Source organism: Heliconius melpomene, chromosome 19 (assembly GCF_056956725.1).
Source record: "Heliconius melpomene rosina isolate 202511_hmr_F chromosome 19, ASM5695672v1, whole genome shotgun sequence".
Taxonomy (NCBI): Eukaryota; Metazoa; Arthropoda; class Insecta; order Lepidoptera; family Nymphalidae; genus Heliconius; species Heliconius melpomene.
Genome location: NC_140407.1, coordinates 8,995,827 through 9,023,170, shown reverse-complemented (window position 1 = coordinate 9,023,170; position 27,344 = coordinate 8,995,827). Strand labels below are relative to the sequence as shown.

The following is a 27,344-nucleotide window of genomic DNA, read 5'->3' as shown; positions in this document are numbered from 1 at the left end:
TTCTCTAGACCATGCACATTTAATATTTGCGTAATACGACACTATTACAAAATGAAAGAGAATTTCAAGCCAGAACTCTTACACCTCAAACATCATATATATATATATATCTCAAGCATAATTAATTGATTAATAAAATCAATTAATTAATCAATTAATTGGAAACACTAACAATTCATTATATTACGTAATCTATCATGGTACCACTTAGACGGGGGTGACGCATCATTAGCGTAGGATTATTATTGCTGTACCGAAATAAACGAAACTCATTCATCAAGTGTAATCCGTCGCATTAACCTCAACACGGGTCAGTCAGGATCTAATTAGGAGGGATAATGGAGGTTAAAAATTTGAACCATTTACCACTGTTGTAATTCCAGATTTTAACTGAAGGATCATACTGCTACTTAATAATATTAATTGTTATTCGGAGTTGTAACTTCATAGGTACGGACGTAAAAGGAATTAAATTGTTTTTTTAGAGTCCCTTATAGGATCACTTAACGAAGTGTTTCAATACTAAGTTCCCTCTGCTTACCCTGGTGCGTGTGGAATATTGCGTGAAACTTCATGTTTAGTTCCTTTATCAACTCCATTTTCTGAAATCTTCATCATCCTAAAAATATTTGACTTCCACACCAATTTTGTTACTATAAATTTTGTTGCTATTTATAAAATAGTTTCATCCTACAGAGTTTACTAGACAAAGTGTCGGCATTCCCTGAGAAATTGCTTTACAATATGGTACAATAACGAAAGATTGGTCACTCGTGATATATGAGATGGTTAGCGTATCCAATACTGTTGATTTAGAGGACAACAATCTCTGCAGTCTCAGGTCATCAGATACTAAGTCGCGGGAATATTTTCTGACAAATAAATGTTAAATATTTTTGGAATAGTGGTATATAACATCATACCTCCATTCGATCTTGAGATAAATAGTCTTGTCAGACAAATGAACAAGGTGATCCTTTAAGGATTGCGTTTCTTCATTTTGAGGTACGAAACCCTAAAAATAACGATTTATATATACGTAAGGCTTCTTTATTATTAGGAAAGTTATAATATAATTGCTTTATATCGAGCAAAATATTTTTTTGATATATATAAGCAGATATCAGACTACACAATATGATTTATTGAATATGAAACTTGACTTTTCTTATACTTAAAGTGTCTAGAAATTGATATTTTCGTTGTACGAGTATATCTTTGTTGTTAACAATGGAATCTGTGTGTGTGATTCTATATAATAAAAAAGCGTTTAAAAACCTAGATTAAAAAATATTAAATTAACTCATATTAAGTGCTCGCCTTAATATTACTAGAGCGAGGATTGAAAATAATTCATTCCTCAGAAGGGAATCGAATCCTCAACCGTCATGTCTCTACGCCTAGACGACGCAACGTCTGTGTTAAAACCTTTATATTTCTATTTACAATGCAAATGAGCAACAAAAATAGCGGATTAAGGTCAGTCGGACAATAGCGGGCTGTCATTTGACGCTTGCTTATCTCTTCAAGAAGTCAGCCACTGCATTTAGAAAATACTTTTCTGTAATAAAAGCAAAGAAGGCAACAGAAGGGAATGGGCTTATCGTGAAAATGTTTGACATTTACATTTATAAATAATCTTGTAATGCTCCTGCTTTTTTAAGTAATTAATTTTGTGAATTTATTCAGTTGAAAGTTTTTTATCATGATCTTTTTTCAAAATCATATAAAAGCAGTAAACTTAACAGTCAGTTTTTCTAATCGTATATAAAATATTTTTATTATTATTTATTTAACTTTAAAATAAATGTCAACATAAGTAGACATTTAATACAAAATTTAAAATGACTAGAAATGATTACTATTATTTTAAACTTTTCAGAAAAAGTATATTTTATGTGATCTAGTAACAACATAGTAAGGTTTTTTTTTTAATATTTTAACTGCATTATTCAAAAATTACACCAAATAAGTAAAGTAATAAATAAGTAAATTCCTTTATTTATTTATAGTAAAGATGCTTGAGGTCACCTCATCAACCAACCAAAGTCGTTTGATATTTGCCACGACGTCCAAACCACGTTTTGTAATAAAGTGGATTGCCTTACACATCCCACATCTAGGATGCTTCTCTTTATAAATGGAAGGGTTCAAAGATTAATACCCCATCCTCCTACCTTGGTCACATGATAGATAAAGGCATATATAACTTTTAAAGCTAAGTTTCTGGATATGGAATAAAAAAACTGTATGATACGGTGATAACGTATACACTCTCTCATTGAAATCGAAGATGTTCAAGTACATATATGGTATTTCTGGTATTATCTATTGATAATAGATAAGGAAGTTAAATAAATATGATATACAACACATTATATGTTTTTCTCATTCAAGAATAACGTACATTGTATATATTTGTATACTCACTTTCTTTTTAAATGTAAAAAGAGTTTAAAGTAATTATGAAAAAAGTAAATAGGTCGGTTGTGAGTTCGATTCCCACTCGAGGAATTGAATTAATTTCCTTTATCTTATAGAGTAAAACGGGGAAACGAGATTCTAAGTGATTATGTGTTCCAATGCTCTTATTTAAAATGAATTATTCGTTTAGTTAGGAATCTTCATACTTTTACTTACCACAATTAAATAAAAAATAACACAAAATACCTTAGAATATACAATCTAACATAAAATGTTATCTTAAATCACTTACAAAAGTTGGCTGCAAGGCAAAGCTTAAGGGAAATTTAAAGTAGAAACTAGGAAATGCAAATATAAATATTCATATTTGTTCAGATAATATTGTATTTAACTTGTTTTTACATTGCAATGCAATAATTTAAAGATAAAAAATATATAAGTTTTAACTCTAAATAAACCATTCGAATTGCTTATTTCTATATATCTTTAACCAACTATTTTGTTAACGTGTTGTCCACAACTCAGAAACGAAATATATTTGTGAATTATATAAATATATGGGTTTAATACTATAGATTGAGGCTTACCTCACCTGGTGCTTGACGTCTCAATATCAAGTGTAATCAAATTCACCAATTCCCTCAATGGCTTTGAATATCGGGAGAGGTGCGACGAGTTCCCTAAAATCGCACGCTCCAAATGTATTCCGTGACAGCCCACGACACACCTATCTTCCTGCAAATTGTGGATCTAGAAATTACTGGTTGGCTAGATGAGAATTAGAATTATTATAAGTCTTCTGTACATTAATATATTATGTATATCCGTTGAGTTATTGAGTAATATTGGTATAAAACACAAAACAGTTTGCTTAAAAGCATTTTATGTGCTAATACCTACTGTATGGAACAGTTAGCAGGAAAGAATTCCAATTTACTTTTTAATATATTATTTTTTATTTGAATTTTCAACGTATCTAACTCGTTAATCATTAAAAGTAAGCCAGTCTATTTTATTTAAATACGTTTTTAGTAGACATAAAAGACCTATGTAAGTCAGTAGTTGAGAGCCTGTACATTGTAAGTAACGTTATATACATACTATGTATAATAATAAACATAGATAATAAAATATATTAATACCAGATATTTGGGCTTACAACGACAAAGTCACTTCCATCAATTCTATCCTCCCGGGCCTAAGCATTTCATATCCGGGTGGAACACGCGTTGGCATTCTCGAACCTCCTGGGAGGTTCTACGTGACGCGTTTTCGCTGAAATATTTTTACTATTCATCGTCTTAAGGAGCATTAAAATGCTTGACTTTTATAACGTTTTTCCTCACAATTCGTGTTAGCGATTACTTTTGATGTTATAAGTAGAAAGGTTTTGAAGTATTCTCTTGGGAAAACAGAGGTGTTACCCAACCTAAGCATTCAAATAAAGCTGTTACCGTACTGTGAATGGCTTTGACAGTTTAGTGAAATACATAAACATTTAGATTCACGGTACAATCTCCTTCGTGTGTTTCCCATACAACGTGACATTGGGGAAGTGATCAGTGCTCAACTGGCACGCTGGAAACGCCTTAAATTAAGAACTGTTCTGAACTAGATTCACGATATCGAATTTTGATACAGGTTCCCATAAAGGGCAGTTTTAGATTAAAATTAAGGAAATTATTCTGGACAAAGTTTAAATACATAAATAACTTGTGTCCAGGCAAAGCACGGCGTTGAGTTCCTCAACTCAACTCATACCTTCAGAATTCGAAAGAAAATGGGGAACAGAGTGTCTTAACGCTAAGTTCCCTTTATTTATTTATTTTAATTAAAATTACATTATAATATATACTTCATATAGTATTTTGCATCCTAATACATAAATAGATGAAAGACAATACTCTAAATTAAGTAATTCTGTAAAACTTTTAAATGGAATGAACGATAATAAAATTTTACTTTAAAATTTAAACTACGGTATTCTTGCCAAGTTAAGAATGAAATTTAAATGCGACAATTTGCTATCGTTAAAACGAAAGAAATTTCTCTAATTTAGGTCAATTAGCGAATAATAACCGGAAGAGCCAAATAAATAATTTTAACATCACAACTTGATTTAAATGGAAGGATACGTAAGAAATGTTAAACTTGGAGGACTGGATTGGATGGATTATAATTGATTTATGAAAAAAAATAGAATCTTCTTCTCATCTTATCCTGATATATTTTTTAAATTTTAATTTTAATATTGTTCCCCGTATTCAATTTTAATAAAATTGTGGATTTTTTTTCTCATAAGCATCAGCTTCACGCTGTACCCCGCATATAGCAAGGCAGAGGGAAAATAGTGTTAAGACACTCCATTCCCACTTCCCGCCGAATTTTTCGAGGCATTGCGTGTTGAGTGGAGAAAGTCAACGCTCGGCTTTTGCTTTGGTGCCGGAGCGAAGAAATGAAAATGAAAATTATGATAAACAAGAATTCATTCCCCCGAGTGGAGATGGAACCCACAACCTTCGCGTTACAGTCACACCCCTACGCTACGCCATGACAGCCTCTGCATTTATTTTCCTAATGAAAAATCTAACATTTCATATAAATATTATTAGTAAGCCTTAACTTTGTGGTTTTGCAATTTACTTAATGTGTTAAGGAGAAAAATGTGCGGTAACGTCATATCTAAAACGCATGCGTAGAAGTACCTCGTCTCGCGCGCTCGCCGACCCCGCAGTCGTCACCGCCTCGCCGCGACCTGCCCGCGTCACGCGTCACGTCGCCTCTCCATCTATATAATAATACCTTACGTCAAAACAACTAATTGATTAACCTACGGTTCAAACATGGCGTAAAGTTTACATAGAAACTTTGACCAACTTTCAAGAAGTTTAGTTATGTGTTTAGGTAGGTGGATTTTTTTTTCTTGTATTATAAATTCGCAGCAATCTGTCATCGCAAATGACATGAGATGAATGATCGTAAATATAAGGGCTTTGTGGTGCTTCTGTCGAATAAGCGTGACTCGCGTGATACTAATGGATTCCCTTCGTATAACGCGTAAATAAAATATGGGCCTTGTGATCTTTGAACCGATGTACCGTAAGTAACCAAAAGCTTATATCGAAGCTTTTAGAAGTTGTAGAGTAACACAATCGTGGGAAACTTAATTTAATAGTCATATTAAATGTAATGGTATGCTGTATGTTTTCTTTTAAGGCTTTAAATTTTACCTAAATTTGTATTTAAATGGATAATTTTGTATGGTATAATCTGTACTTATGATAAAATCTTAACGAATCGATATCTTTATATGGAAGATATATAAAATCTTTTTTATTACGGATCTTTTTAAATGTATTAGAACCCAATGACTTTTATTTTTTTTATGTTTGTCTGTGAGTTTGTTCACGCTAATCTTAAAAACGGCTTTATCGATTTACATGCGGTTTTCTCTGTTAGATTTTGGCAAGCTTCACTTAACATTTACTGTTTGTTTTATTTCAATCAGTTCACAATTAAAAAAGTTGTGTCAATATAAAGAGATGCATGCGATAACATTGCTACAAAATAAGTATTAATTATGGTAATAAGTATGTATGTTGTCTTTAAAATGATTACATTATTAGATCTCTAAAGTTATTGAGATGAGTGTAAAATAAAAGTAGTAAATACAAAAACTTTCTAAAAATATACTAATAGTCAATACACACTGAAAATAGAATGAACTATTAATTTTTCAAATCATATATTAAAACTAAATAGGGAGCTCTCATAAGAACGAAATTAGGTTAACTGCTAATTTTAATTTCGCCTTATTTAACTATTCCGTTCGAGTGTAGTACGTTTGTTTAGGTATTTTAATAACCTACCGTTTTCTATTTGTGAGTTCCGTTTGCGTGTAAATAAATAACAATTTTATAGTTACTAAATATCATGTTTAATTTTTATATAAGTTTATATAGATATATAGGTATATTTGAAGCTTTTTTTCGGCATTATCTTTTAAAAGTACGAGTATACAAAAGAATCTCTTCTACATAGAAGATTTCGATATTAAGAATTCTATATTCTATTGTATACATAATATACAATAGTATTCGATATTCGAAGATATTGCAATTATGCTTAATGTATGTGAGACGACTTCTTTGTTTAGGATTCAGAGAAATAGCAATCGTTGTCAACATTCAGTACACACGCTCAGGGACTTCTTTAGGAAGCTATTCACCTTTTCTCACTATACCGACGTCTGTTATTATTTACTCATATCATCATTCACTTTCATAAGCTTTTATTAATTCTTTTCTACGAAAATTGTTGAAATTTATATTGTTTATAATTCTTTTTGGGGTAGGTAATGCTTATATTTAAATTATTTGGGGCGGCATCTACCAGTATTTTTTTTAAATAGACAGAAAAAGGAGAGCTGAGCCTCCTAGCGTTAAGTTGTCTGTACTTTACTATAGTAAAAATATGCTATCATCATGTATTGAAAACATAGGACGTGAAATAAAAACTAAATGAAGTTCAAGAAAATCTATATAAAAGTCATATATAACAAATAAAAATAATGTCTCTTTATCACGACACTTCGGAAACATAAAAACAAACATCATAAATCCATATTTTCAAACTAAGTCAGAGGTATTGTGTTTATTGTTTGTTATTTTAATATTGTAAATCTTTATTTTTCCGCTTCGTTCGCTTCGCTTTAGAGAGCAGGGTAGGCAGAGATATATATATATATATATATATATATATATATATAGACTCTCCGTTTTCCACTGTCCGTCTGAATTCGACACATTGCATTTTCCAAAGCGGAATTAAACTTGTCTTGCTAAAGCTGGGAAATGAATATAATTAACTCTCCCGCGTATCTACAAGGAATAATGCGTGTACATAGTATTCTGACCAGAATTTGTAGCTATTTTAACATCTGAGTTTAAATTAACACATTGCAAAAGTAAAAGTAGTTATTGTATTAATATATATTTTTTATAACACAATAAAAAGAACCATAAGAATATTTTTTTATATTTTTCTCCACTATGTGCGGAAATATTAGTTGTGTATAAAAATAGTCGAACATATTTATATTAGGTATATCTTATTTCAAAATATATATTTTTTCTTTTTGAAAATATTTCAACAGTTTTATATCTAAGTCTCAAAAGCTCTTTGAAAGTTATATAGTCTAAAACCATTTGAAATTTCCTGTTCAATTTCGTCCGTGAAGTTTTAAAGCTTCTATTCAATTATTTCTAAGGTAACAATCTTTATTGTCGTGATAAAGTGAGTTTCAAATTTAACAATTTTGAAAGTAAGGAACACTAACACAATTTTTTATTACAGTTACAATTGAATATTTTGACTTCAAAATATTGTTGTGATTTCTTTTGAACGGGAATGAACGAGATTGTACTATGTGTGAAATCCACGTATATATATACAACTCTTAATATATAATACAAGTATGTTATATATAAACGTTGCTCAAGTCTTAATATAGGGCGTCTTACGCTAGTTTATTACAATAAATAAGACCTATGTAGTAGGGACGTTTCCTCGGTCCTTGTCTGCGTCGTATTCGTTCTGAAGACTCTAGCAAATACTATGGAATACGTTATGTATACACAATATACAACTATTTAAGTACTGTAAGCTATTTCTGCATTTGTCTACTTTTATTTTATATGCTTTAAGTTATTTTGTACATGATGCTATGAAGAATGAATGTAAATTGACAAAGTAACAAAAGATATGCATAGAAGAACTTTCACCGTGTACAATTTATCTCTAAACCTATTCCTGCTCAGTTTGTTTGTGAAAACGACGAACTTTAAAATCTTGTTTTTAGGGATATTTTGTGTCTTATGAATATATCTACTAGTATTCTATTAGTCAACCATATCAAAAAATATTTTAACTATTTAATTACCAAGTTATAGTTAATGATCAAATCTGGAAATAAGGGAGAGGGATTGAAAAAAGAAAACTACTTGAGAAATGGGCAGATTTTTATTAATTACTACGTCATATTCCTAGACTAGTTTCTATGAAAATAGATAGATAAAAATATATAAGACAAATGAATGAACCCAAGATATCTATGTTTTTTTTATTTATTTACTCTCTTAATTTAGAAATAATATTTATTTTATAAATTTTCCAATATTTATGTAAAATATTTACCTTCTAAATTTCCTTATTGAACCTTCGCCAAATATTTGTGTATACAATTTTACAGTGTCTACAAGAGTAATGTGGAACTCTGTCTTAATTAAATATTACTTGACGCAAATTGTCGCGGTTTTCGTCCATTGACTAAATTGAATCACCGGCGCTAAATAATATTTCTTCATTTAGGTGCGAATTTATTCACCCTTTTAACTCATTTCATGGCCAATATCAGGATATTGGGTGTTAATGTTTCGAATAATTGTCAGAATCGTAATCGTAATCTGGAAAGCAAGGCCAAGCTAGTTTCGAAGAAATTAAGCGTCATCAGCATTTTCTTTTTCTCGCGCTGGTGTCGAGGCAAAGCGCGGCGTTGAATTCTACGGAAAGTGGAGAACAGAGTGTCTTAACAATAGGTTCACTCTGTTTACCCTTCTATGTGCGGGATACAGCGTGGTACAGCGTGATTTTAAACACAAAATAAGCAAGTAGTTACTTCTTTATTTGCGTGATTTTATTTTTGTTTTATTAGAGTTTCTTAAACATTAGTGTTTCAATAATCGTATAAACTTCCATACACATTATTATAATTATATATTTGTCACGCTCTTATACGAAATTTGTAGCATGTTATTTTTCTTCCTTTTTGTCTATCCATATGAAATGACAACTGGAAAAGCAGCCGCTGTTAGCAATAAATAAATTGCAAGATAGCGTCACATCCTTCTCAATTGGCAAGTGACTGTGCGAAAAAATTCTACTTGTGAGCATTGAAATATTGACACATTACTAATGATATACTAGGAAATATATTATGATGTTTTTTATCATTATTATGTTTATTATAATATTTTTTTTTTTTATTTTTATCTTAAGTTTTAAAAAGAATTGAATCTTTCGGAAATATTAAAAGGTAAAAACATTTTGTGTTTTATATTTCTGTTGTTTAAAATGTAAATAAATAACGTATATATTTTTTCACTTACAGCTTTTACCCATCTAGATTTACAAGGTTTTATTATTATATATTCTATATCAGTTTTAATTTTTAGTAGAGGGACACTCTATACACTATATTTTAATTTCCTCAAGTGGGAATCGAGCACAACCTGTGTTTACCAGTCGTGCGCTTGTACCTCTGCCCCAGGACTCACAACATATTCTAAGAAAACGTAATTAGCATACATTAAATATGTAAATTAAATACATGGAAACAAAATAGTAATACTAGTCAATAGCTGTAACGATGAAATTCCAAAGGTCAAGGCAACGATTATCACCGACTTTTACGTACGCAAAGGTTTTTCCAACCACTAAGCAGATTAAAAGAGATCAAACGAATAAGGGTTTTGTATATCCCTGATTTATTAATGTTGGAAACTTACTCGTTGAATAAGTCATTACATATTCTTAATTTAACGGATTAAGTAGTTTTTGTTACACTTTGAAAACATTTTAAAATATTTTGAAATTTAATGAAATTAGAAATTTAAAAAAAATCGGTCAAGCGTGAGTCGGGCTCGCCCACCGAGGGTTCCGTACAAAAGTTGGTAGCTTCGAGCTATTTTCTGAAATTCAGGCTTAGGTTAGCCCTTAAACTAGCAACTTTATTACCAAATTTTGGCCCCCTTTTAAACGTATTATTAAAACACAAACTTAAGTTTGTGAACGATTCTAAGCTGGTACAGCTAACTTACAATGCTAAAATTTATATATAACCATCAGTGACCGAGCTTCCCTCGCACACAACTTACCGATTTTTTTATTTTAATATAATATTATTTAATGTTGAAAATAATATTAATAGACAATAGCTAAATGCGCTAAATAATGTCAGTATAACCGACCAATTTCAAATGACCTTTACACATTCATTGGACAAAACGGAGTGAACGAGACTATCAACTGAACGAGTGATTTCATTGTGTCATTATTATCCTGTAGCAAATTGAATAAAAGGCGGATATGTTCCCGGTCCACACATTATGTATGTGGCGTGGACTTCGTGTTACGAAACTGCTACGTGTTTATTGTTATAAGATATTATTGATATTTTATACACTATTCTTTGGGTAGATGCTGAAATATTTAAATTTTAATGAAATTTATTTGAATTAACTTATCTATTTTCTGAGTACTATAGTTAACGTCTTTTCTAAGTAGTATGATTTAATTTCTTATGTTTTTTGACGTATAAAGACAAAAAGTGTAATTTTAATTTTAAAATTAAAAATAAGAAGGTTAGGTAGAAAATTAAAGCAAGTTTTTTTTTTCAAAAACATTTCATCTACCACCAAACTTTAAGTTACTAAGTATTTCTACTTATTTTATATTCAATCAAGCAATCCCTTTGTTACAAGAAATTTTGAAAACAATTTAACTCAGCATTGCCTATTTTTAATGCCAAGTTTCGTTTTATTTTCATGCCGTCTATAAAGTTTCTGATAATAAAATAAGAAAATCTTTTAAGACCAAAATAGTTTAATTTAAATTCTGAATATTCACAAAATACAGTATTATAAGGTGTTAATTATTTTGTTAAGATACTAGTTGCCGCTCTCAACTTCGTTTACGTGGACTTTATGACTCTGTTCTGTTCTTCGATTACGGTGTTCCATACGTGCCAGTTGAGCACTAATTCTTTTGCCAATGTCAGGTTGTAATGGAAACTTTTTGACTCTTCCATTTCTCATTCGCTGTCATTAAAACCTGCTGTCGAGACGTTGCTTGTTGTATGGCCGATATGAATGCATCGAAAAGAAAACAATTTAAGTATAATTATTCCCCTGGATGAAAATTGAGCTCACGATCATCAAATCAATTAAATATTAACCTACTGGGCCATGATAGCCTCAATCTTCAGTTATTTTTATTTTTCAATGAAAAACTACCCACCATACTAAATAAATTTCGACCGGCGGCCGGTCTTAATTGGAAGCGCTGGCTTTTAAATAAGATCATGTTTTTAAAACATTAAATTGTATTTTTTTTCGTGTTCAACATCCATCATCATCCATCATCATAAACAACCATCCAACATCACCACAAACATGTTTTAATATTGTAATGTTGAGTACCAGTTTTACTATTATTACGTTTTCGTTTTAATTCTACAAGTACATCACGAGTGTTGTTTTCGTGACAAAGACATTACGAGGAAATTTTAATTTATAGCAGCAAACAGTTCTTTTACCGCATTAAAGTTTATAATGTAAGTTGTAGTTAACAATGTTTATTCATGTTTTATGTTCATTTTTAACCGCCTTATTGTAAGGGTTATAAGTATTTTGGTAGACGTCTAAGTTGGGATATAAAAACAAAGTGTTATTATATTTTTGTTAATAACCCTAAAGGTTTTGATTAGGGCGCGAATTTCTCACAAAGAGCAGCACAAAAAAATACGTAAATGCATGTATATTTTGATCTGGGACCATGGACTTGAATATTTGATATTTTACCGTGATACCGCAAAATAAATAGTTTTGACAGACGAACCGACGGACAACAAAACAAAATACAAGATAAAATTATGAAATCATTATGATATCATACAATGATTGTTCATCCCAGTTGTTGTACTTAAAAGTATAAATAAAATTGCATTACATTTTAAAAGCTAAAAGTTGAACTAACTGAAAACAAAAACAAACGACGGACTGTACAAATGTTCAATAACAGGAAAATAGATTGTGGTTTATGTTAGCAAGTTCAAATGAGGTTTGCCGAAAATTTAATAAATTCAACAACTCCATAAGCTATTTGCCTGAGTTTGCAAAGACTAATTGGTATGAGTTTCCAACAGCCGTACCGTACATGAGCGTCGACTTTATGCTTATTTGTCCTAGTTCGTTGCTATAAATATGACCTGAAAATTGTATTGATTTGTAATTGCAAGTTGTTTTTTTTTCCAATAAAATTGTGCTAATAACGAATACACATTATTGTCATTATTGTCAAAAAGACGAATTATTAACCTCACTGCACTACAGATTTTCACCAAAATTTCAGCAGAAAGTAGAAAACATAGTGTCTGGACCCTATTTTTTTCGGTACGCTCTGCTATTTATCCAGTAAAAAAAAGAACTCCTAAATATGTGAATATATCACGAATATTATAATATCTCTGTCAGTTCTACAAATATATTTTTCATTAAAATAGTACTCAGAAACCATGACGATTACTTTAAATTGTATCCTAGCAATTTTAGACAATGTCACAGCGGCTCCAGTGATTGGAATTCCAATTAAGTGGAATTATAAGTTAATTCCACTAGCTTTGTACGCCTTCAATACAATTATTCGTTTGGGGCTTTTCACAGTTTAGTTTTTTTGTGAATAAAAATATATTTATCCATTTTACTTTTTGTTTATTTTATCTCAATAGAGTTCTAGTAGTAACATTGTTTAATTTCTGCCATTAGATATTTTCAATGAAGTTATCGATATCAAAAAGTAGAATGTTTTTTTTTTTAAGTGCTATAATTATTTACAGACAATTAAGTGTTGGTGAAACATGAGGCAAGCAGCCGCTGGTGCTAAATCCGCGTTGTGGATATCTCTTCTGCATGGATGCCTTTTTTTCATCGGTACGTATGTAACTTGCGCTCATTATGATAAGAACCTACCTAAGGTTATGAAAGGTCATGAGAGTAATTTACTTAAAGTGATAACTTTTTTACCAGAGCTAGGACTTTTATATCTATTTCTTGCTCGCTAAATTCATTATAAATCTACAATCCTATATTTTTAACAACATAATATATATTTTATTCAATGAATTCCATACAAATACGTCTAATACAAGGCTTGTTTGGAGGAAAGAGTAAGTTATCAGTAAATAATTACTAAACGTGCTCTCGAAGTGAAAGACCATTATTCCAGCAAAATGCGGGTCTAACACGTAACGAATGCTAACCCTGATATTATTGTATCCTTGCCAAATAAAGGCAGAGTCCGATTTCCTTTCACCAAATGATGTTTTGTCGTAAATCATACTCCGCCTTGGAGGCTCGTTGTATGTATTTATTTCTTTTCGGTCGACTGACTTTGAATGAAAAGGAGCTCAATAAGATTGTATATAAAGCTGAATGAAGAAACGAGCCTTTGTCTCTCATAAAAAGCTGGGATATTATTATATACTTTTTTCACTTTACGTTTGTATCTTGTACAAAATGACTTTTAATGTTACATTTTTTTATTGTACTTACAATGCTACATATATAATGAATGAATAGCAAATTGTTAAAACAAAAATGTGTAAGTATTGTACAAGACTTCTTGTAAATTTAACTTAATTTAAGACAGTCGTAGGATTAGATATAGCAGAATTAATTTATTAATTAAATATATTTAATATTTGGATGTAAGATACGAATTAAATTTTCGATGTGGTTCAATGACTGGTAATTCACGTAAATTAACCAGAATAATCTTCCAGCCCACTTAATCCATAGCTTTCAGAAATTTCAAAGGCCTGGCTCAATTGGTAATATCTTCTGGCGGATTTTGAAGGTTGCTTTCTAATGAAACTACGCCTTTTCAATTGGATTTAAGAGAATTGTTTATGTTTATGTATTTCGTTTTAATCTTATTAAGTCATAGTCTTTTTAGTCTTTTAGCCGAATATTTTAAGTTAATCCTAATATTTTTAATTATAAAATTGGTTATTATAATTTTTTTTGCAGCTGGATCTGGAACAGATATGCCAATCGATAACACTACCATGGACATATCATCCCAGAAGTTTCGAGCTGAATATCTGCAAGAATGGCATGGTTCACCAGATGCACCTTACTTTGATCCCAGCACACCACGAAATATTACAGGACTAGTCGGACATCCAGTAAGACTACTCTGTAGAGTAAAAAATCTTCAAAATAGAACTGTAAGTATTGCTATTCATAACTTATAAGAAATATAATACTTGTCATTAAATAGTGTTGTTTAATACTAACATCAAAATCTGTGAGCTGCAATATTTAAAAATATTTTTGTAAAGTATAATAAAATTAAATAAATCAGCTTCACGCTGTATCCCGGGGTACATATACAGCAGGGTGAGCAGAGGGAACCTAGTGTTAAGTCACTCCGTTCCCCACTTTCCGCCGAATTCTGGAGGCATTGCGTGTTGAATGACGGAACTCAACGCCGCGCTGTGCCTTTACACCTAAGCAAAGAAATGAAAATATAAAATTAAATACATATTTAATTTCCTTGAATGGGGATTGAACCCACAACCAGTCGCATTTACAGTCACACTGAGCGCCTGCGCCACGACTGGCCTCTTGTATTCTTGTAAAATATTTTTTAACTTAATCAAAATTAGCAATTACCTGTCATCGTTCCGCAATATAATAATTTAACTCACATTTTTACATTGTTGTCTTTAATTAGTTGCTATCAAACCAGTCCAAGCACCTTGTTACTCTAGAATTATATTCCATGTTTTCGATGATTTCATTACCTCAATTTCTAAAGTACACTTACCTTAATTCTGTTCTCAAATATAAAGCTTATTTTTATAATAAGTAAATACTATGGTTGTCAATTCTATAATAATAAATATTCCTGACATTTATGTATCAGTAAAATTTTATATTCAGAATATTGTTGTCATTAAGATATCTTTATAGATTAGATTATAGAAGATATATTTATATAGATGAGATATTCGTATGGTCAGCGGAAAAGCTATTTAATTTGTTTTATTTTATTTTAGAGCGTAATTATATTAAGAATAACATATTATAGCTATAACATAATAAAGAAAAACACAATAATATATCTAATAACTTTTAATTTCACTTAGAATCGACGAACGAGAAAGTAATGGCACGTATTTCCGTTTTCCGCTTCCCGTCGATATCGATAGTGCATGATATTTCATAATAAAACTTTTAGTCTAATCGACTTACGATATGTGCTATATTTAGACAATAACGTTAATAAATAATAATTATAAACATTTCAGCTCCAAATTCATATCAATTTTAAGGTGTTATATAAAAGCGCCCTCAAAAAATTAACTTCTAATTTTTTTCAAAATTTTCTTAGTCATCCAAAAAATTTAAAAAAATATATATAATAATATGCCTATGGATAGCCACTTTTAATTTAAATTTCATAAAGATATATTCAATAAATTATGTGAAAATAAACTTTAATGTTCACTGTTGTTACCCCCATGACTCTCTTACTGTAAGAGTTAAAGACAAAAAAAAATGGTGCATCGTTATTTCAGATAAAAAGATATAAAATCCTATTCAAAATAATTAATTAGAAGCCAGTGCAGCTTTCCCATCCTTATCAGGCTAGATCAGGCCTTTATATCTTTATATTGGTTTGAGCGAGCTTTTTATTTACAAATTATAATAAGAATCAGTTTCACGCTGTATCCCGCACACAGCAGGATAGGCAGAGGGAACCTAGTGTTATGACACTCCGTTCCCCACCATCCCCGCCATCGTGGGGTCTGTATCGCAACTAAACACCTAATATCTTACAATTCGGCGGAAATTGGGGATCAGAGGTTTTTAACGCTAGGTTCCCTCTGCCTACCCTAACCTACCAGTCACACGCTTATGTCACGATGCCATGTAATATTGTATAATAAATCTTTAACATATCTTATAAACATTAGACATAAATGTTTTGTTTGATCTCGTTACGATCAATCCTACATTATTTTCTTATTGAAATAATATGTGATCAATCAAATCAAATAAAACATTCAATGAATTATTCAATCAACATTGATATTACATTCTTATATATGAGAAACTTAAGTAAAATCTAATAGTGCGTATCTACTATATATTGTAAGATCTATGAAATTTCGTCTTGGATTGGGGATAATGTAATAAATTGAATTCATGTTTATTCCAGGCCAACATAAAATTCTCATGGTTATAGGCTCTAGAGGTTTTATTTTTATGATTAGCTCCGCTGATAGCGATCGTTTCGAGTTTAAAGTGCGCTCTTAAGTATCCGTATTGATAACGCGTAGACTGTAAATATCCGTATTCCATTATAAACCTTGTACAAAAGGTTAGGTCGGTTTTATATTAACTTTTAAATTTTTATGGTAAAATATTAATAATTATTACTTTTTATATAATACTTGCTGCCCTGCCCTTGCTGCTGCTGACGCCCTTGCCACCGATGACATCTTCTCAAACAGCAGCGTAGTGCTTGCACTTTTTTAGAATTATGAAAACAAATTGTTCATGATTGAATGTATCATCTGTTGGCAAATGCAGCATAGAAAAAGTATCACAGGTGGTATGCGGGCGAAGCCGTGAATGGGTCGCTAGTATACAATAAGCTTACAAATACCTACTTGATAAATAAAATAACCTTATTAGGTTTATAATAAGGTAATGGACAGGCCAAGAAAAAGAAAAAAATAATACCAAAAATATTATTAGTAACGACGCCGTTTTATATTTAAATTCAGCAAGATAGATGTAAATTAAGACGTCGCAAAGATATTTTAAAATTCGGTAGATAAAATTAATTTATGGCATACTCAAATATTCGGCAAACACGCCAAGAAAGATAACAATAACAGTTCTGATGAATTTTACTCATAAAACTGTACTTTGCATATTATCCATACTCCACCGCATCGAAGTTATGAAAGTAATTGTAAATTATTCAAAAGTTTGTAAATCATTCTTTAATGTTATTTCGAAGCTCAATGTAGTACTTAAGTCGATTTTGTATGGTAAGGCTAAAATTTCATAAAATGACTCTTTTCAAATGTAGCACTGTGAAACTTATTATTCATTCATTTTTAGGGTTCCGTAACTCGAAAGAAAAAAACGCAATCCTTATAGGATCACTTTGTTCTCTGACCATCTGATATAAACTTGAGTTTGTCGTTTCTTATAAGTTGTTCTTGATCTTCGAGTTTTATACATATGTCAACCAATAATCAATCCACCCTAACTAACTGTAAATTGACAGTTTTAAACGTCAATCAATAGTACTACTCATTCGACTAAACCTTTTATTTAGGCATCATCATCGCTAATTCTTATTGTTTAGTCTTGTGTATTACAGTTCTACATAAGATGTACTTAACCTTAAAGTTTTATACGTCAATCAATAATACGAGTGCTTACCACGCTGAACAAGTTTTGTGAAGGCCTCATATCTTGAATTCTTATACTTTAGCTGATATTTTAGTGCTCCAATTTATTCAAATTCTCACTATCGATTTTATACATCAACAAAAAATAGACTAGCGTCCACTTAAAACTCGCATATAATCTCGTTTTTTAGATATGTTTTAGGCTTTCTTGAATATTACGTATATTTGACATGTAATTTTTTAAGAGCCCGCAAACTAACTCGTATTACTTGTGGAAACACTAAACTTCGAGTTGATACTAAAACTGACCATTTCTCTCATGTTTATTTCATAGTTTAGTTGCACTGACATGAGAGTATCATAGCTTTGAAATGCAAGCACAGAGAGCCGGTAGACTAAATTATTTCGTCTGTGGAAATGCCATGCCATTTGAGCATGTACTGAAGCTGACCATTTCTCTGATTTTCTTTTTTTCGAAACAATGAAGTCTCTTTTTAACTCTATAATTCGAAGTTTCAACCACTGAGAGCAGACAAACCAAAATCATTCATATTAGGAGACTACTATGCTCAACCCAATCCACTTAACCCATAAAAGTCAAGCTGACCGTATCCCTGATTTAAAAATATTTCATTGAATACGTTTTTCGTGATTTTTAGAACTCACCCGCTAAGGGTGTAAATAAGGGGTTGAAAATTTGTATGGAAAAATCTTTAAATAGCCACCGATTTTTATAAAATTTGAAATTTAGACTTAAAAATATTTCATTGAACACATGTTTCATGGTTTATTAAAATTCACCCCTTAGGGCACAAATAAGTAGCGAAGCTGCGCGCGTCTGCTAGTAGTATTATATTACATTTTGTGAGACGAAATTCAATTATTGTATGTTTTTGTATGTCAACACGATGTTCACGTTTTAATTTTATTAAATACCACGAATTTACTACCTACATCAGATTCTTATGAAAGTGTCAATTCTTATTAAAGTATAAAGAGAATTAAAATTCCTTCTCTCATCAAAATACTGGGACTTTATTAAATTTTATAATTTATTTACGCAGCTTTTCAGCAAATTGTGTACCTACCTAATTTTTTTTCGGTAGGAGTTTAATATTTAGGTACTAGGCGCAGAGTAGGCGTGTCGACGAAACGGGACGGTTATGGGTTCATTTCCTCCTCGAGGGATTGATACTTTTAATATTTTTATTTTATCGCTCTGGTAACAAAGTAAAGCACGGCGTTGAGTTCCGCCACTCAAACATATGTAATATCTCAAGAATTCTGTGGAAAATAAGGAACAGAAGTGTCTTAATAGAAACGGAATATCTTAACACTAGGTTCCCAGGATCCCTCTGCCTACCTTGCTGTGCTCAAAGTTTGGGAGTCGAAGTAAATAATTGCTTATTTGAAGTACAGCATAAGTTTTACAATTAAATATTTAATTTTTTGAAGTCTCTTAATTACACAAACGATTTTGTATAAGTAAGTACTTACTAATGGCACTTAAATCCAGCTAATTTGATAATCTTAAATGGAGTTAAATTTCGTGCAACTACTGCAAGATACGAGTAACTAGTGTCTCGTTAGTTGAGTGCTCTTTCTGAAACTGTAATTTTCCTTTGAACGAAAAGTGTTAAAGTATTTCGCAAACTTTGGTGTCATCGTTTAAGTAAAATAACGATTTAGTATCTACTTAATATCACTTAAATCGTTTGAATGTTTTAGTTTCTAGTGTTTTTTTTATATGTAATGTGCTTATTAATAGCTATTGACATTTGGCAGTAATATGTATATGCTACGAATCGTCTACTATTGGCAGCACTGAGTGTACGTGTTTCTCTGTTCTTCTTGTTTTCTGTTTACAGTATAAGTACCAAGCATTATATTTAAGTAACTGAATTGTTTGAAAGGCGAAACTTAATTAGATAGTTTTTATTAGCCATATTGACCTAGAACAGTGAACGCGAGTGTTAATGTAAACTATAAACGGGCCTCTGAAAATTACATTTGGGCCGCCAGACACTGTTCCGAACTGAAGAGTATAAGCATTTTTATATTTACTGTAAAATTGACAAATTGATGTTAATAAAATGTTGTGAAATGAAAATTATTTGCTTCACAATAAAGAAAACATATTAATGTCTTGTGCTTTCGTGAATATCCTATTTCTTATGATACCAACAAAGAAATAAGATTATATTCTAAACTTCCCACTTTAAGCAAATATTCTTCATTTCAAACACGACAAAAAAAATTTTTTTTTCATAGTTAAACTGTTAAGGATACTTTTGATAGATAAGGTACCCTCAATAATTTATAACAAAAACGAAGATAAAATAAAATTAACGACATTTTAATTAATATTGAAAACCGAATCATAGTTTAAAATAACTACATTTATGATGCCCAGAATGGATCTTCAATAAATGGTCGACTCACACTTAACAATTATATATTACTTCTTCAATTATACTTTTTTCCAAGTCTAATTTAACGATGACATAATATTAAAATATGCCAGTGCCAGTGTTACGTATAGAAGAGAAAGCAAGAGAAAGCACGAATGATAAGAAGCAGCAAATTTTGTAGAATATCTGTAAACATTACTTTCTTGTACACTTCCATTACTATTACATATTCGTTCTCAAATGCCCGACCGTGGCAACGTCAACTCTATATAAAAACTCGTTTTCCTATTCTTATATTACCAGATAATCTTATGTTAACGAAACAAATCCCTTTGTAATGCAATATACTCGAATATTTCGAATAATATACGCGTTTATTCCAATCATTTATTTTTCCAAAGAGACATTTCTTTTTACAACCATTTATTTTTCCAAAGGTATCTTGGGTACGTCACCGCGATATACATTTACTAACTGTCGGTCGGTACACGTACACTTCTGATCAGCGTTTTGAAGCTCAGCATAAGCCAAGATCAGAAGAATGGGCGTTAAGGATACGAAGCCCACAAAGACGGGATTCTGGACAATATGAATGTCAAATATCAACAACTCCACCTATCGGTCATGCTGTTTTCCTTAATATTGTTGGTAAGTCAAATTAATATGATACTTATTTGCGTAACGTTGAGATTTATAATTACGTTAATAAATGTTTAATGATATTGAAATAATAAAATTTATTATAATGATGACTTTAATAATAAAATTTTTTAAAGTCCTGATTCATCGTATGTTGAGTGGCGGAACTCAACGCTGCGCTTTGTCTCGTTACTCGTGGCGTTTACAGTCGCAACCTCTGAGCCAGGACGGCCTCAGTTTTGAACGGTTTTAGTAGAATTATTTAAAATATTTTATAACAACACAGGTAAGTAGGCAAACTGACCATCACGAGTATAAAAAGGAAAATACTCTGTATTGTAATACAGTTAATATAATATATACCTAATATCGACTTTGTTCCAATTTCTATACGAATTTTTAAAAGCATCTTATATACTCTATGGCTACACAGAACCAGAAACGACAATATCAAGTGGCGCAGAATTATTCATACAGGCGGGATCAACGATCAATCTCACTTGCACAGTGCGACACACCCCCGAGCCACCTTCGTCAATCACGTGGACTCATGGAGAACAGGTAAAAAGAAGAAAACTTTGAAGAAATTATACATAGAATGTAAAAAATCATAGAAACTTCTTTGTTTTGATTGCTAAGTTGTATCTTCTTAATGTGTAATCTACACTTAAAGATTAATATAAATAATCTATATTGTTAGAATAAAAATGTATTTATATATTTTTTTTATTATTGTATTTCATTTTCAAATACATATAATTGTATTGTGTAGATGCATAATAATAAGCTTAGATAAACGTTCAATAACATAATTAAGGTGACATACCAAATTAAATTAAATACGATGAAAGCGTCTCGAGTGCACTGAATTCCTCGGATGCTCTACAACTAATTCCGGATATCTGCACCGGAGCTCACAATGCATTTTCACTTTATTGTGCAAATTTCAGATATCCTGTCAATATTGTCAGTCTTGGCAGTATTGTCAATGCTTACGCAGTTTATTTGAAATATTTTGACTATATTTTTACACTATATTTTGAAATTGAGAGAAAATTGGGTGACGGAGTGATCACTGCTTTTTTTCTATTTATCCAAACGACATTCAAACGATGTTTATATAGAACCTATTCTATTAATTTGATTATGCAAATATTTATGTAAATATGTACAGAAATCGATTTAAAGACAGAATAACAATTTTTTAAACACGCTATCATTGAGCTGCGCCTATGAAATTTTCAGAGATTATTATATACTAATACTAGTAGTTTTTATATACTTTCGGAAAAAATTACCAGGAATTTTTTTTCGTTACAGGCCTTGTGTGTGAAAGTGTTTGATAAAATTTAGCTTATTTAAAAATTATTTTTGTTTTTTTGCTATTTCCAAGCCTTCTTAAATATTCCATTATACAAAAGGCCTACTATTGAGCTATATTAAAAAAAATCACGAGCGCAGACTCAACGGTCAGGTTGTTTTTGCCAATTCTCTCCAAGAATCCGAATTTTCCAAAAAAATTACAAATTCTCAAATATCTGCCGAACTACTGAAAATGGGCTAACTTACATGGGGTTTGAAATGGACAGACACTGAGGTCCTCTACCCGTAGACAACCGTACACGCTGTGTACTTCTAATAAAAATAGTGAATTCTAAAGAAAAATATTATAAATATTTAATTTTCAACGTACATTCTAGAAAAGAGCCACGGAAGTAGGTGCCTTTACTTTACATCATGTTCAGTTAACTCGGCGTCATGGGGGCAGAAAAGTGTTACACACTCTGCGGACCCATTTTTAGATATCGATTATTACGATACATTATTATAAGAATGGTAAAAAATATTCTTGTTTATATATTCATATAAATAAATAAGCGATAAATATTTATATATTAACGTATTATGTTTTAATTAGTTTCTTTAGTTATTCTATTATTAATTAATAATCAATCAAAAAAAATATTTTAATAGCATTTTTGTAAGGAAATAGATTATCTTTAGAATTATATCAATCGTATTTGATAAAGTCACAGCAGAATCCGACAGCGTAGATAGCAGAATATCATTATCTTCAGATTCAGATTGTTGTTGTTCTGTGACACTCGAGAAGACTATCTTCCTACCACAGTTCTAGTCTGACAACGCATAATAAGAGTCCAATTCGCGTAAAAGTAAACAACTAGAAAAAAGATGATAATCTTCAAACGGCTGTAGATCGCTCGCGAGTTGCTCTATTTCTAAGTTAAAATTGTTAATTGTAATTTGTAACAAATATTGGCAGTTAAAAAGATTGGCCATGAGTTCCTTTGCCTGTATCTTCTCATGAGCTCAACCATTTGAACGGGCTTTTTTCAAGTCAAAATTGCACATTTTTCTTGGTTATTTTATTTTGCTTTTTTTTCTACTTTTATGACATGTCCAAGTAAATGTTAACCATTTTTATGGAATAAAGATATTTTGACTTGACTTTGACTTTGATAATTTCTCATATCAAGTCACTATTCAAAGTTGTAAATTTTAACACAATTGGTTCATTTGTTTGGGATCTAAAATGTGTGGTATCATACAACAGACACGTCGAACTTTTAACACCTACCTGTTTTGGACTGCAGTGGCAAAATTCTCTAATGCCCTTTTTGACTAACTTCTGCCATCCGATATGACGACAATAAAATTCACCCCTGATGATTAATAAAATGAAAATCATGATCTCATGATATCTCATCAATATTTTCATATCATGAATCTGATGTCCCTGCCAGGATGACGTTGACAGGATAGTGAAAATAAACAATTAAATATAATATTTAAAAAAAAAAACAATATTATTAACATCCATTTATTTGATTTTATAGACGATAAATTTTGACTCGGCAAGAGGAGGAATATCACTTGTAACAGAAAAAGGTCTCAAGAGTACGAGTCGACTCTTGGTGCAACGAGCTCGGGGATATGACGCTGGCGTCTACAGCTGTGGGCCCAACAACGCTCCTCCTGCATCGATTCGTGTACATGTTTTGTCTGGTAAGATTGTTTATTAGTATCATGCTAAGTGAGAAAAGAATGACAAAAAGACCTATGAAGGAAAAATGAGCGGTAAGAGAGGTAGGGGGAGACCTTAGTTGATCTTCGAAAACACAGTACTGGAGGAAGGTCACGTAAAAAGCATGAGGGCCCCCGGAGGGCATGTATGAAGAGGTTGATGACAGTGGACGAGGCGAAAGAGGTATGTAGAGACCGTAGCGTTTGGCGCTCCGTTCTCTTTAACTACCTCGCTAGGGGTACAGCATTAAACTAGTTTAGTTCAGTTTAGTTTTTGGTTTAGCCTACTGAGTCATTGAAGACATCATTTTATCAAATGAAATTTTACAACTTAATTTTAATGCTAACTTCATAGACGATGGTAGAGATGGTATAACATGTGCAGGAAAACCAAAATAGTTAGTGGAACCATTAGAAAGAAGTTTTAATTGGATCTTCGTCATAACTTTAGTGGAGTGGCATATCAGAAGTGCCAGTTCGCAAATACTTGACGTTGAGATATTGAATGGGAAATAATTATAGAAAATTTGATATTTTTGTACTTTTATAATTAATAGTGATTTTTTCTTAAACCAAGACAAAATATGTAAAAATTAAAAAAAATATATTATATTTTTGGTCACAAAATTTATTGCGACAAAATAAATTCTTTTTCCTTCATTCTCATTCTAAAGTAGTACATCACACTTTAAGTATATTAAATTTTATTTTACTATCACACATTTTAAGGTTTCATTTTGTTTCAGGTGAACATCCGGCAGCAATGCAACAAGGCAGTGCAAAATCATGTCTAGATTTTTCAGTTACAATATATTTTACGTTATTAGTTTTATACTCCGTTTTCTTCTCAGATCATTTACAATTTGGGACTTAGGTCAAATAGATTGATATAAATACTTCATTAATTACATGTAAAACCAGTTATTTACATTGATTCTGAATATATATGCACAAAATTATATTATGTTACAATATTTCATAGCGTTGAAATATTGTTGAAATATTTTAACTGAATATATTGGTTTTTGTACTTTTAAAGCAAACAAACGACGATGACTTTACAAACGACTCTGACGGCCGTCAACGTTTGAAATAATGGAATGTAAAATTTTATTAATATCCCGCGGTAAATTGACGTTTTTGACGCACAAAGCTTTAGATATATTCATAAACAGTGGACGTATTCCTACATCGAACAGTGTGTCACAATTTTTGATAAGCTAGTATTAGGAATTTGATATATCGGCATAATATTAAGTTTCATCTATAATAATTGTACTACTGGTATTCTTATTTATATAAACTTAAAAATATTAAGAATAGTGTAAGGGAGTAAAAATATGTGTGAAATAAAAAAAATAAGAATAATATTTAAATAATAAATTAAGTAATAATTGTAAGTGTTTTCCCTTGTATATATTTATAATAAATTTTTCAATATATTGCCGTTTTCTGCTCCTACTATGGAAATTTGTCAAGAAAGTAAAATAAAATAGTAAGAGTACTTTTAAAATTTTTCAAATGTTTATCTGAAAATTGTCAAAATTGTGAGATTTTTTATCATAATACGAAAAAAACTAAAAGTTTATTTACAATATTATGATGCTAATAATGTACAATGGAATAATTCAGAATTTAGTAGGTATGATAATAAAATTAAAAACAAATATATTTATATATATATATATATATATATATATATATAACTTGTAAACAATATTATACTTATGACTTTGAATCAGCACGATATTAATGTTATGTTAATAACAATACAAAATTTACTGTCATAATATCATAATCTATCGTTTGGTTTTTACTAAGTTTAAATGATCTTTTTTTATAAGTTTCGCACTATGATTTGCTGTTTAGTCCAAAATTTATATTTTCTCACGGTATTTATGGCTTATTATTTACGGTGGCTTGACCACCTAAAATAAAATATCATAATAAAAAAAACCGGAAAAAGAAAGAGACGGGAAATAGAGATCTTTCTCTATTTATGACAGTGTATCGATGTAAAATTTTTTTACTCTAACATTCTATATACGTGCAATGATAAAAAAATATAAATTGTGAAGTATTATTACTTACTTAAAAATAATTATGTTTACTTTTATAAGTAAACAATGCTCGATTTTAAGATATTGTAATAAGGATATTTCGGGAAATATCTTAACATCGACAGCTGATAATAAATTGGCAAAAAAGGAAAACGTGTTAACGAACTGAGATGAACGAAAGCCGATAAATCACAATCCAATTACTAAGAAGTAATGAGTGGATGAAGAATGTTTTTACAGATATTGTTTTTAGATTTTCTGAAAATGTTACTTTGTTTTTTATAAAATATATTGACACGTTCATGGCTGTTCTAATGACCGTAGTCCAAAGATACCTGCATTTACGCATCTACAGATATGAAATTAGTTATACAGGAAAAAATCCGAAAAACAAAAAAATATATTTGTTATTCACTGCATAACATATTCGTGTGCCACTCACTATACGCCATTAATAAATTTAAATTTGGCAACTTTTTTAAGTTGTACTTTTCGTTGAACTACAAACCTGAAATTGGTATGGAACCCTCAATGGAAAAGTCTGACTCGCACTTGACGGGACCAGACCGACTTGAAGAACCAGAAGAACCCTTTGATTGTTGAAGTCCGGTGTTGGTGTATATTATATTTATTCGGTGATTTAAAAGTGCTTGTAATAGTCAATTTGAGTAAAGAATATTTTGGATTTGAATTTAAAAGGTTCAAGTAAATATGAAAGTGGGGAACGGAGTGTCTTAACACTATGTTCCATCTGCCTGCTGTGCCGCGGAGCGTGAAGCTGATTTATTTTATTAAGTAAATATCAACAAAACTTTTGTATTTTATGTCAATTATTTAAAAATTACTGTATAATGTTTACGTTAATGTTTTAGCCTACGAATAAATTGTACAATTTTTGTGAAGATAATGTAAATAATTACAAAATAGAACTCTTTTATAAAGTTCTTTGAGTTTTCTTTATAACCTTTTCGCTACTATAAGAACATCTCGTGGGATAAGATTTAAGTCATTATGTAAATTTTATTTCACCCCACAGCATTAACAAAGTTATAACTCAAAAAAAGTAAATAAAAAAGAAAATATAGCTTCCTGGTTATTCTAATAAAAATATACCTTTTGCTTGTTACACAAGTATGAAATGAATATGAATAATATTATAGCTAACTTCACCATTTGAATAATATTTAAAAATATAATACATATCTATATGTTTAACATGTTAACGGCAAAATTTAAGCTGTAACATATGTCAAAAATATTAATATTTACGCACTGCTTTTAGTTTATTTTGTATAGAGGTTACTTAAATTTATTTACCAAAAAAAAATAGTCGTCTGTCTGTCCGAATTGGTACACATAGGGAGTATACAATGTTTCCTAATCATTTTATTGATTTACTATAAAAAAAACAATTGAATTAATAACGAAACCGCGTGAGCACGAACCGATATTTGAAGGTGTTCGCAAGCGCCGATTGGCGAGATGCAGCAT

General features: G+C 30.7%; 1 protein-coding gene across 1 annotated transcript; it reads left to right on the top strand.

Annotated features, from left to right (window-relative positions):
• Positions 1 to 5,174: 5,174 nt before the first annotated feature.
• LOC146528636 (zwei Ig domain protein zig-8-like) lies at positions 5,175 to 26,797 on the top strand. The gene is made up of 7 exons (XM_085203123.1): positions 5,175 to 5,328; positions 13,097 to 13,190; positions 14,289 to 14,488; positions 20,547 to 20,757; positions 21,182 to 21,309; positions 23,607 to 23,775; positions 24,540 to 26,797. The coding sequence occupies exons 2-7, from the start codon at positions 13,118 to 13,120 to the stop codon at positions 24,665 to 24,667; spliced, it is 909 nt and encodes a 302-aa protein (XP_085059249.1). The 5' UTR covers positions 5,175 to 5,328; positions 13,097 to 13,117; the 3' UTR covers positions 24,668 to 26,797.
• The last annotated feature ends 547 nt before the right edge of the window (positions 26,798 to 27,344 follow it).